The sequence below is a fragment of the Epinephelus moara genome, chromosome 20 (genome assembly GCF_006386435.1).
Source record: "Epinephelus moara isolate mb chromosome 20, YSFRI_EMoa_1.0, whole genome shotgun sequence".
NCBI lineage: Eukaryota > Metazoa > Chordata > Actinopteri > Perciformes > Serranidae > Epinephelus > Epinephelus moara.
The window spans coordinates 34325374-34338045 of NC_065525.1; the positions used below are offsets into that span (position 1 = coordinate 34325374).

At 42.2% G+C, this 12672-nt stretch overlaps 1 protein-coding gene across 1 annotated transcript in view; it reads right to left on the reverse strand.

The window, feature by feature from the left end:
- Nucleotides 1-12087, reverse strand: part of ireb2 (iron-responsive element binding protein 2) — a 22498-nt gene extending 10411 nt beyond the window's left edge. The window contains exons 1-13 of the mRNA XM_050072679.1: nucleotides 12011-12087; nucleotides 7816-7902; nucleotides 5966-6131; nucleotides 5622-5759; nucleotides 5286-5516; nucleotides 5052-5121; nucleotides 4410-4593; nucleotides 4156-4295; nucleotides 3734-3905; nucleotides 3527-3627; nucleotides 3184-3300; nucleotides 2847-3006; nucleotides 1851-1986 (exon numbers count right to left, since the gene is read on the reverse strand). Of these exons, the coding sequence (XP_049928636.1) occupies nucleotides 1851-1986; nucleotides 2847-3006; nucleotides 3184-3300; nucleotides 3527-3627; nucleotides 3734-3905; nucleotides 4156-4295; nucleotides 4410-4593; nucleotides 5052-5121; nucleotides 5286-5516; nucleotides 5622-5759; nucleotides 5966-6131; nucleotides 7816-7902; nucleotides 12011-12035 (1727 nt within the window). The 5' untranslated portion in view covers nucleotides 12036-12087. The remainder of the gene's footprint in view (nucleotides 1-1850; nucleotides 1987-2846; nucleotides 3007-3183; nucleotides 3301-3526; nucleotides 3628-3733; nucleotides 3906-4155; nucleotides 4296-4409; nucleotides 4594-5051; nucleotides 5122-5285; nucleotides 5517-5621; nucleotides 5760-5965; nucleotides 6132-7815; nucleotides 7903-12010) is intronic.
- Nucleotides 12088-12672: the final 585 nt, after the last annotated feature.

Sequence of the window (12672 nt, forward strand, 5' to 3'; positions counted from 1 at the left end):
CTGAAGCCCCGACATAAAAAGTTGTTTCGAAAAACGTCATTTGAACTCTGTTTTTAGCCTCACTGTAGCCTGTAGCTCTGACTGCTTCTCTGTGCGCCACGCTCACGTGTGCGCGCTCAGGGTGATCGGTGCTTCACGGTCTCTGAAGAGCAGCAGTCTCGTCAGTACTGATGTCCAGATTCTCAAGTGCAGGCATCGCCAATTCCCAGTCTGAGCAGCAAAGACTTTCCTCATCCGTTGGCACTGCTTAGCATTTGAAACAACTACACCACCAGGTTTCCAGCGCTCGACTCCGGTATTCTGCGGCTGGCTGAGGGTTAGGCTCATGAGCTGCGGCGGCTGCTTCATTCAGTAGCCTGAGTTCAGTCTGTATACTCGGGCTCAAACAAATACGGCTCAACAAAGAAATGCTGTTCCTCCTCAATTTCAAAGTCTTCAGACATGTTGGGCTGTCCTTTGCTGTAGTGCTGTAGTAGACCGTAGTGCAAATTATCTTTTAGCTCTGTGGTTACTGTTGTCTCCCCCTGCGGTGCACGTGTCACGTAATGTAAACATGGGTAAGCAAAGCTCATGCTTTCGCTGGTCTCGCGCAAGCGCGTACACATGAATGTGGAGCACAGAGAAGCAGTCAGAGCTACAGGCTACAGTGAGGCTAAAAACAGAGTTCATATGACGTTTTTAGAAACAACTTTTTATGTCGCGGCTGCAGCACACTTGGATCACTACGGATGAGCAGTATGGAGATACTGATAATTTTGTGTTCTTGGACGTTAGTCTGGGGCGCAGTCTGCCATTAGGTGTGCTAGCCGCTCCCCCTGCTGATCTCCGCAAGGGATGTGAGGATTCTAAAACTTCACCAGGGCCTCCATCGGCACATGGGTGAGTAGATAATGGCTGAATTTTCATTTTTGGGTGCACTATCCCTTGAACTCAAACCTGTTGAAACTTGTTTTTTTCATGATTAATGATGTTTGTAGTTTGATATGGCAACAAATTTGACCAATTTGAGCAACAGTAACAAGATAAGACAATGTTAATTCGGAAGTACTTGTTTGAGGACACTGGGACTTAATTATTGCTGACAATGTTTAGTTTTTTATACTTATTGGTTCCTACTGATCCCAAATAGCTAGGAGAAATTAAAAATGCATACCAAACAAAAGTTCAGGTCTCAGGAAGTTAAACTGAAGAGTAATAATTATCTAGACTGGGAGGTTTTAAAAAAACGTTTCACAAAAATAACACAACATTCATCAAAACACAAAATATTACAGTAATAACATAAAAAAAATAAATGACAAAGCACCAGCTTGGTCGTGCAATCAGATATTTCCTTCTCATTCGAATCAGTATGAAGTTAATATGTTGTGACTTTCCAAGGTCACAGCTTGTGATGCTACACTGACTCCCCGTTTACATAGATGATTGCTTTTTGATTGGACAGTGCTACAAATGTTCCCCAACAGCCAATTTACACGCTCACATAAGTCTTTCCTGGCTTTTCAGTGAATAACTAGTTTGAAACTGTTAAGTGTTAAAGACCTTTGGACTGTATCACATGACACAGAGAAGTTATATGGCCTGCACTCACTGATAAATGTGGTGGACAAAATAATAGAAAACTTTGACAGTGAAAAAGCACCACAAACCACATCCTCTAACTCTTTTACTCTGAGCAATGTTTGACCTTAATTTTTGTAAAGTGCATGTTGCTCTTAACTCCACAGTGTGTGCGGGTTCACCCCAGGTCGTTGACATGGTGTTCAAAGGGCATTTGTGTGTGTGTGTGTGTGTGTGTGTGTGTGTGTGTGAGTGATAGAAAGAGAGAGAGACTGTGTGCACATACTTACCCCAGCTGGCTAAAGTAAGGCAGGACTCCACTGGTATTGAGGTAGTGAGTGACCATGCCACTTCCAGGAGCCAGGCTGGTCCGTATATAAGGCTTGACAACAAGCCCCGCCTCCACGGCCTTTTTGGCCAACAGACCTGTCAATCACAAACAGCTGTGTTACCCAAATGTGCCTGTAGTAAGCAGCCACACAGAGAAGTAGATAGAAGTTAAGTATCACAAAGCAGCATAAGGCCCTGGTCAGACAGAGCAGGTTTTAGCAACCTGGGCTAGTTTTTGTAATTTACACCCTGACCACCTTGAGCTGAAAAACTATAACTCAGTGCGGAAAAGGACCTGACTTCATTGGCGTTTTTCCCACTGTCCAATCAGATGAATTGAGAGGGGGGCATCTGTGGTGGTGATGACAACAAGTGGGAGCATACAGTGTTCAGCTAACGTTTCATCGTCGCCATTTACCAACCATACGGCCTGTTGATTGACACCTGATAGAACTGTCCTGACTCATCCTAAAATAACCCTTGTATTGACCATGATCCAGGTGAACCTCCTGGACCAGCTGGTGGCACTCCCTGTAACCTCAGCCTGTCCAATTTTTTTTTTTGCCAATTTTAAGATACAGATCTGTCAGTTTACCTCACAGCAAAATAGTGGTTGAGCTAAGGATAGGTGATTTTGTGTTTGCCTAGCAACAATTTAAAGAAAGATGCAGCAACCTTCCAAACTCTGTCTGATTGTGGCATAACACTTTAAATGAGTAACAGAAAAGATTGCAGCTTTAATTAGATTTATGGTTAAAGAATGTAGTAAAATAAAGCAGAATTTTACAATCCACCATTTAAAATGTGAAAAGAAAACAATACAAAAAGATTACTTGACAATATGCTCCAAAAAATGCCAGTCAGAGGTTTGTCTATCCCACATGTTCAGTAGACTTTAACACACAAGAACATTTTCAGAGTGAATCTGATCCTGATCTTGTGGCTCAGTCCTTTACCTGCGGTCAGCATGACAGACGGGTTGCAGTTGTTGGTGCAGCTGATGACAGCAGCGATGACCACCGAGCCGTGGGCCAGCTGATACTCCTGACCACAGTGCAGGAAAGGAATCCGCGTGTCCTGCTTCTCCTTTGAGATATGGAAGCCTTTGAAGCCCACCTGCAGGCAAACCAAATAACAAAATCACTGACATGTTAGATAACACTCAGCTATCGGGTGACAAAAACATGTACAACCATGCATCATCAGCATCTCCATGAACGATGTCAGCAGTGTCTGAGGACTTAAGTACCATGAATATGAACGTTTTATTGTGTTTCTTTTTTTGTAGATTACCTTCTCATTGAGACAGCTCTGGAAGTCTTCTTTCATGCTGCTGACAGCCACTCTGTCCTGAGGCCTCTTCGGTCCGCTCACATAGGGCACTATGGAACTCAGGTTGATCTCGATCACCTGCAGAGATGAAGAATGGTTTTAATTTCATTTTTATTATGAAAATCACTTCCTGTTCTGTTGCACCCTTGGCTCATTTTTGGAAAGTATGGCTACAAGGAAGCACTTCTAACTGACATTACACAAAAGATGGGAATTAAATGAAATTATTTAATGTAATCATAAATATATCTATTTATGATATCTACTTAACCTGTGACAATTCACTACAAGCTTTGACACATACCTCAGAGTACTGGGGATCTTCAGAGGCATCTTCATAGCTTCTGAAAAGTTTTACAGCCTTCATGTAAGCCTCCAGCAATTCAAGTTTTTCCTGGGTAAAATCTGCATGGAAAATTATGACATGTTAGTTACCAATCTAGAAAATGCTGTGACAGAATCTGTTGTTGTACATAACTCTTAATAAACAGTATAGCTTGTGCCGACTCACTTGTCTTTTTAAAGTGCTTAAGTGTGACTTGGTCGACGGGGAAGAAGCTGACAGTGGCGTTGTACTCTGGGCACATGTTGGCGATGGTGGTTCGGTCAGGAGCTGACAGCTGCGATACACCAGGCCCAAAAAACTCTACAAACTTTCCAGCGATGCCAGCTTGCCGCAAGTGCTGGAAAATAAATGCAAAAGATACATTAGTACAAACTTGCACTGTACATTGATTTCTGTGCTGCATTTATTGATTCATTCATTTCAGTTTCGATTCCTTCAGTGATAAACTTGTGCTTGTCAAGCTTCTTTTTAATGATTCCGACTGGGAAATCACGGTTTCATTTCCTCACTGTAGTGACTAAGAATTTGTATATACCATAGTCCATTTTGTGTGTATGAATGAAATCTTTAGAGCAGAGCGTTGTTACCTTTGTGATGCCGAGGACGATGTCTATGGAGGTTGTCAGAGGGTTGATGGAGCCCACCAGTTTACAGCCCACCACCTGAGGAAGAGTCAGAGACACCGGCTGGCCCAGCATCACAGCTTCTGTCTCAATTCCCCCAACACCTGTTGGAGTAAAGCGCAGACAAACAACATTTAATCAACTTGCCTGGTTGACAAAGTTGCCAACAAATATGTCAAAAACAAGTAAGAACTCTAAAGTTTAAAAAAATGTTTTACCCCAGCCCAGGATGCCCAGGCCATTGATCATGGTGGTGTGTGAGTCGGTTCCCACCACACTGTCAGGGTAGATGAAGTCGTCGGTGACCTGAATCACCCTGGACAGATACTCTAGATTCACCTGGTGGACTGCACCAACGTCCGGAGGAACCACGTTCACATTCTTAAATGCTTTTGAACACCACTGTTTAGTTGACAGACAGGAAAAGAGCAACAGTAAGAAAAACATTTAACTTTCTGTCTCAGTCAAGGGACAGTCATTGTTTTATTTTCTGTTCTCTAAGGGCCCTGACACACCAGCCAACTGTTAGCCGTCAGTGAGCATCTGTCGCGCTAGTTTTTGCAGTGTGTCCTGCACCACTGGCTAATCGTCTTTTGTTGGCTGTTTTTTGGCCGATTCAGCGTGTTGAATCGGCGGTGGAGATGTCAGAGATGGTGAATGAGATACGAAAGGATTCAAGTCAAGAGGGCTTGAGATTGAAGCAAACTTGTTATATTAATTAAGATTATTTTTTAGCCAGCAGACACAACACATACGTGCAAGTTGGCCCTGTGGTCTCTGTGGTGTGTTCAGTGCAACTTAGTCGTCGTGTGGCAATGTCTGATATAAAATCATAAAAATAGATTTGCTTTTTGCTGTACCTTAAAGAACTGGAGCCTCTCTTTGTTTCTGATCAGTTCCATTTCCTGATTCTTCAGAGCTGTTTCAGGTCTGCAGAAAAGAGAACAATTCACCAGTGAACATGCTAAAGAGGAAGTCTGGGCCAATCTGACAATATGTTGTCAGTTAGACCTGTTTAAAAGGACTAAAACAAAATAGTGACGTGTTTGTGGTCTGAATCTAGAAATATTTTCACTGCTGTGTGTCACACTCACTCTGACACTGGCTGCAGGTGGAAAGGGCAGAGGAGAGGCGTATTCTCGATCTGCTGGACAGATGCTGCAGGTCGACCTGGGGAGGCTGGAGGGTCACTGCAGGCAGCTTTACTACACGAGCCCCGCTGGCCCCCACAGTGAGAGCCTCGCCTGGAGGGTGCGGAACGGGAAGGACCCTGGCTCTGGTTTGGGCCGTCCCCTCCACCTGGGTTTGGAGCATTCTGTATGGCACTTTGGGTAAAAAAATAAATGTGATAATTAAGGAAACACAGCAAAAACTAGCTAACTCTCAGTGATTCAGCTAAAATAAGCTAAAACATATGAATGCAAACTCACCATTTGCTATAATCAATCTGTAATGAGTGATCTACGATGAGGTCTGTGGGGCATTTGGGGTTGACCAGGCTGGGATCCACGCCATGTTTGGCCACAGCGTCCCTCATGGCTGCCAGGTCCACCATGGCAGGAATACCACTGTCAAAGAAAACCAGGGGAAGAAAAATAATCAAACCTAACAGTCCTTTAAGGATTTATGGAAATATTCTACTTTTATAATTGAATATATTATAATCAGAATCATTTGTTTATGCCAAAGAAAGCAAAGAAAGATCATGATGACACAGGTGTCAGCCGTCTCCTGGTGGATCAGCTGTTTTTACCAAAATCCTTGTGAAACTCACGTGAAGTCCTGGAGAAGGACTCGCGCTGGAGAGAACGGCACCTCGGCTTTATTCTGCTGCTGCTGCCAATCTTGAATGTTCTGGACGTCTTCTTGTTTTGTGTAAAAGCCATCGCAGTTACGGATTGCTGCCTCCAGTAAGACACGGATGGATAGAGGCAGCTTGTCTACACAGAGCAAACAAAGAAAAATGGCATTTAATTTCCCACAGCAAACAATATGTAATTAAATCTAATTGTTCTTTAAGCATTCACTGTCCTTATTAGGTAATTGTCAATTGGACGTGCACTGAGGACTTGTGAGGGCCATGAAGTGACAAACCAATGCAGGCTCTCTGAGGTTAATCCAACAATTAGCTTCACCTACAGGAATATTTACAGGTGTTCTTTAAGACTGCTGTTTACATACAACAATCAGCCAAAACATTAAAACCACTGGTTGGTGAAGTGAATAACATCACTGTAACATCATTTTGTTACAGTGCAATGTTTTGCTGGGAATCCTTGGGTCCTGACGTTCATGTGAATGCGTTTTGACATGCACCATCAACCCAAACACTATTGCAGATCAAGTACATCTCCTAACGGCCCCCCAATGCATCAATGCAATGCAACATGCCACACCATAAATACTGTTCAGGAATGACTTGCGGAACATGACAAAGAGCTTAAGGCATCGACCTGGCCTCCAAAGTCTTCAGATCCCAAGCTGATCGAGTATTTGTGGGACTTGCTGGTACTCGCAGCCTATAAGACCTAAAGGCACCCCCAGAAGTCCCGTGTCAATGCCTCAGCGGGTCAGAGCCATGTCCAATCCAAGGAGGTCGCACTGGGATCGGGGGTACTTTGGGGTACTGGCATGCCTAGTCTGAGTGGGCGGAAGTTTGCTGCATAGATCAGCCTCTCACTGGGCGGAACGAGCCACCCGCTGAAGTCCCGCCCTACCACCTCCGGTTGTGTAGCAGTTTTCAACCGTTTTCAACACGTCCTTTACTAATTTTTGTGGGGATGTAGCCATTTTTCTGCCATGGTTTGCATCCTGTAGGCGATATTTTTGTGGGCGTGTTACACCAAAATCTGTTTCCCCCCAGCAATATATATTGCAAGCACACTGTTGCTGTGACACCGCCCAGAACGATTGTGATTGGTTGAAAGAAATACAAGCAGCCGGGGCGTTTTTTTTCTCCAATCTTAAAGTGAGAGTCGGCCCAGCCAGACCTTTCTTTTCTTGAGAAAGGTCTGGTGAGCGAGACTATGGCATGCCCAATGAATGCGTGAACAGACTGGGATGTGGGAAATCTGGGGGCTGGTTGACACCTTGAGCCCTTTGTCACATTCCTCGAGCCATTTCTGAAGTTTTTACAGTGGGCAATGGGAGTTCGGAGGGGTGTTTGGGGGGTGGAGTGTGTCAAGTACCATCAACATGATGTCAGGACCAAAGGTTTCCCTGCAGAACATCGCATGGTAACAAGATCATCAATGCAATTTCCTTGACCTGTCAGGGATTTTTATGTTTTGGCTGATTGGTGTGTGTTCCTCATGACCTTTGTGTGCATGTTTACACTGCTATCCTGGGACACACCTGTGGTAAACACCACTTTATTCTGTGCTAGCACAATATGCTGATAGATTTTTCTGTTGTGTCCATATAAAGAAAATAGAGTTGCACTCTGAAATGTATCATTTAATAAGTTCAGTTGACCATTTGTCTAGCACTACACACAAAGAACATGTTCAGCTATGTGGCCTTCACGATGAATTGAATGATACATTACAAGAGGGATGATATGATACAAGAGGGAATATGTGTATAAACAAGTACCCTTTCTTTAATGAGAGGGCCTGAACTCACCATATCTTGGATCATTTAATTTCTGTAGATTGAAGAACTTGATCCTGCCATCTTTCAGTGTGTCGATTAGATGGCTATATGGGTGCTCTGCAGAGGAAAAACAAGCACTTATTAATACAACTGTAATTCCCTTTAGTGTAGGACACTTCCAGATATGATCACTGCCAATCAGATTTTTTTTTTGCCTCAACGTGTCTGACTGCAGGTTGGACAGGTTTACTCTGGGAGATTATAAAAACAGATGCAATAAACAAATGTTTAACTACATGATTGGTGACACTTTCCCAGCAGAGATCTCAAAGCTCAAGTAAGAAGTAGGCTTAAAGGGACAGTTCACCCAAAAATCTTACCTGTAGTGCTGTTTATCAGTCTAGATTGTTTTGGTGTGAGTTGCAGAGTGTTGGAGATATTGGCTGTAGAGATGTCTGCCTTCTGTCCAATATAATGGAACTAGACGGCACTCAGCTTGTGGTGCTCAGAGTGCGGGAAAAAAAACCCCCAACTCAACAGCAATGTCTCTCTCCAGAAATCATGACCCAGTTACTCAAGATAATCCACAGACTTTGTTGTGAGCAGTTTCATGTAGGAACTATTTTCTTTCTACCAAACTTCACAAGCCAACCAAATCTCTATGCAGAAGGAAACGTGCATCTACTCATGGACAAGAGGCTCATGTAAACATTAATGGTGTCCTCCTCGGCTAAGCAGTATCATTAGTTAGCTCAGTGGTGCTAGTTGAGCTAGCAGTAGATGCACACTCCCTTCTGCATGGTGATACAGTTCGGTAAAAAGAAACAGTTCCTACATGAAACTGCTCCCAACAAGGTCTGTGGATTATCTTGAGTAACCAGGTCATGATTTCTGTTAAGAGACGTTGCTGTTGAGTTTTTCAAATGAATTTGTTGGCACTTTGAGCACCACAGGCTGAGTGCCATCTAGTTCCATTATACTGCAGAGAAGGCAGACGACTCTACAGCTGATATCTCCAACACTCAGCAACTCACACCAAAACAATCTAGACTGATAAACAGCACTACAGGTAAGAGGAAAAATATGTATTTTTGCTTTTGGGGTCTCTTTAAGGCATCTCTAAGAAAATGGCAGGATACCTCCTCAATTTTTCTGTGGCATGTGTGCACTTAGAGCATCCAAAGAGTTGGCTTATGACACACAATATTGTGTTAGTGGTTATAAGAAGCTGGGCGGTTGCTCTCAAGAACAGCCAAACTTTGAATTATCTTAGTAAGTGCCTTGGAGAATGTAACAATAAAAAATTGACAGTGCATTATGGGGCAAAATACAGAATAAATGCCAAGGGAAGAGAAATGAAAATGATCTCTCTGGTTTCATTTCTTCCTTTTAACTATACTGAAGTGAGCTCGTGCAGGATGTGGTTACCTTAACCAAGATGGTTTTGTACCAGACTAGCACTTCATGACAGTACAGACTCAATGGTTTGGGTCAAAAGACGAGGCTGTTGCTGTTTAATGCTGATGTTCTCCTTTGAACTTTGTGTAGAAACTTGGCTAAGCAAGTGCTGAGCCCCTATGGTAAGAAAGTTATCTTGTGAATCTTGGCACCGCACTATTCACTGGTCTCACAACAGGTTATCATGCTGTAACATTGGCTCTTGGGTTACTGGCTTTGAAAGCCACACTTTTGTGATGATTATGAAACTGCATACATCACACCCTACCCAAATATGAATTGTGTAAAATCATTTCATACTGTATTTCTTTAAAACATGTTATATTTCTGGTTTCCCAAATCCTAAACATGTATTTACTGAAAAAATACAAAGTGGAAGAATGCTCTCATGCAACCCTGCCACAATCAGTCCATCACGAAGGCATGCAGAGGTGAAAGTCAAAGGAAAAGATGTCACCAAACATTTCAGAGAACTGGTTTAGTCTAGTTTAGAGTTTTACAAATCTGATAATAAACCAGTGTGAATGATGCACTGGGGGCTTCGTATCGTCTTCATCTGCAGTACTTCCTCAAAACATGTTCACAAGTGGTGGGGCACTGCAGCAAGAGCATTATCACTGCTGCCAGAGAAGACAGCAAAATTATATAATTTGGCTCAATTTAACTAAACTGGCATAAACCAGTTTTAAACAAAGCAGAGTCAAATATCGTCTTAATAAGAGTTTGTGCTCTTGACTCCACTGCAACCTATTTTGTAGCTAAATTATTAAAAACTGCTGATGAAGAATTTGGCATCATATGTTTATGTGAATTTTCCTTTCATTACTACTGCAATCAATATAATGATTAAATATTAATATCATAATTTTATTTTCCCTAAACTTTATACTGTTACTTGTTTTTGCCCACTCATCCACCTCTGCACATGCTCCTATTTAGTGCACATCTGTGTGTATGTGTATGCTTGTGGGTTTGTGTGTGTGTCGGCATGTGTTTACTTGTTTTATGTATTACATCATTTGTGGAGATGTGTGTGGGTGTGTGTATATGATATGGTACTTGTTAAAATGCTAATGGAAAGTCTAAATTGGCAGCTAGAGGGAGACTTAGCTATGACTACATGACCCCCAGATATGTATATGTGTACCGTGTTGTATGATGCTATATGTTGTTTTGTTATTTGTCTTAACCTCCTGAGACCCTGTGTCCTCATATGAAGACATCACATTTTGGGTTTACTTGACCTTACACTTCATTCTACTTAACTTAGACCTGTTGTCCTCAGTCATGGACACTTTTTGTGCCATGTAGTGGACATAAGACCGCAACACACTAATCCATGTAAAAAGAGGATGGAAGCCATCTCTGCCAAGTCAGTCTGCCGCTGACCCCGACACAAAAGTGGACAAAACCTGATCACATTTTATGGTTGAAACTTGTTTCTTTATGATTAATAATTTTTGTAGTTTAATATGGCAACAAATTTGACAAATTTTAGCAATAGTAACAAGCTAAGACACTGTTAACTGGGGAGTACTTGCTTTAAGACTTCAGGCTTTATTAAAGTCTTGTTTGAGGACATTGGGACTTAATTACTGTTGACAGTGTTTAGTTTTTTGTACTCATCATGTCCTACTGATCCCAAATAGCTAGGAGAAATTAAAAATGCATACCAAACAAAAGTTCGGGTCTCAGGAGGTCAATAGAATAATAATAATAATGGCAGTAAGCAGAAATGCTCCGTCTCTGTGGAATTTGGTCTGCTGATACCCAATCAGCTTGCAGATCACTCCCATGTTTTGAACATAACAACAACATAACCTCACATTTCCCTGCCTCACTGTGATGCTTTTGTCAGCTAGTGTTTTAAAATAACTGTATGCAAACACTGACCCAATGCAGAGCAGACTGAATGTAAAACACACAGTATCATGTAGACTACCTGCAGTACAACAAAAACACTGGGTGCTCACTTGTGAGATCCTGTGGAGATATAACCTGATGTGAACCTGTTTTCACTATTAAGATATGCCTGCTGAAAATGCCCCATTATTGTTGGGCAACATAAAGGTCACATAGCACAGAGGTAATGCTGCACTATCATATGGGTGGGTGCGTGATGAGACAATGTCATTGTCACTATGGCCTATATTAATCACACTATTATGAGATCCGTTATATGTTGAAATTAAAAGCAACCCTTGTCTTGTTACACAGTAACATCAACTGTAAAATCACACACTGTAACAGCAAGCAAATATAATAAGTGGTGATGACAGTGCTGTTTGCGGACATCCTCATACGTTAAATCAACTGTGCATGTGTCCTGACGACAAGGTAAGGAAGGCAGCTAGGAAGCTAGCTAGCACTCGTCCTTATCGTGAAGCACACTCTAGCTAATCGACTCCTTATCGTGCTGCTGGCTGAACGTCTTGACGAGATAAAAACAGGCCATTACAACACAATTAATGCTTAGCTAGAAAGTGTAGTGTCCTTATGAGCGGGGCAAATCCGCCTCTAACCCGCTAATTTAACGGCTCTCTGTTAGTAGTGGAGCAAACACTAACGTTACCAAGCTAGCTAATGTTAGCTTTAATGTCCCCAACACTGTTTGACGCCGGTTCACTTTATGTAATATTGACTAAAAACAAGCGACAGCCATTTTATGAGCAATGTCGTCTTTCTTTAATCGATTCATGTCTTCATAGGTGCTCGGCTGATCGGATAACGGCTCGCTAGGTAAGGTTAGCAGAAGACATCTCTTTACCTTTGACTGGGGAAGTGAGCGCCATGATGACTTCTGAAATCAACACGACCCGTTCTCACGACTGAACTGGCAGCACCGAGCCGACCAATCAGAGGGCGGGGATCTGAGGACACGCCCACCCATCGGTGACTGCCAAAATAAAAACATTATAAAACAGCACATCATAAAGATGGAGCCATTTAATAGATAAGTCCTGTCCTCAATGAACTCTCTGCAACACTGAATAACAAAGTGCAATATATCTGTTTTATGGTTGAACATATTGTTTTACTCTTTGGGAAATTATGCATGTATGTTAACTTGTTTTAATCTTAGGGAAGTTTTAAATTTCAGTCCCAAATTTTAAGTAGTTTTTGACTGAAATTAAATGCTATTCTGAGTCTCTGAAATATGTAGCCTCGCGTCACCAGGCTCTTCACATAAAGTGAAAGAGCCTGGTTTTTATTCACTCTGAATTTTGTCTGGATTCTGGTTCCGGTCTAGAGAGCGGATGCAGAATTCACCAAATTCACCAAAGTAAAAGTGTTCACCCAAGTAAAACTTTAAATTCTGGCACACCATCGATTTGGGGTGATGAGGGGTCTAAGAAAATCGATTAACTTAATGGCTTGGGGCTTTTCTTGTAAATTATATTCTTTAAATTAAAAGTTTCACCGCATTTT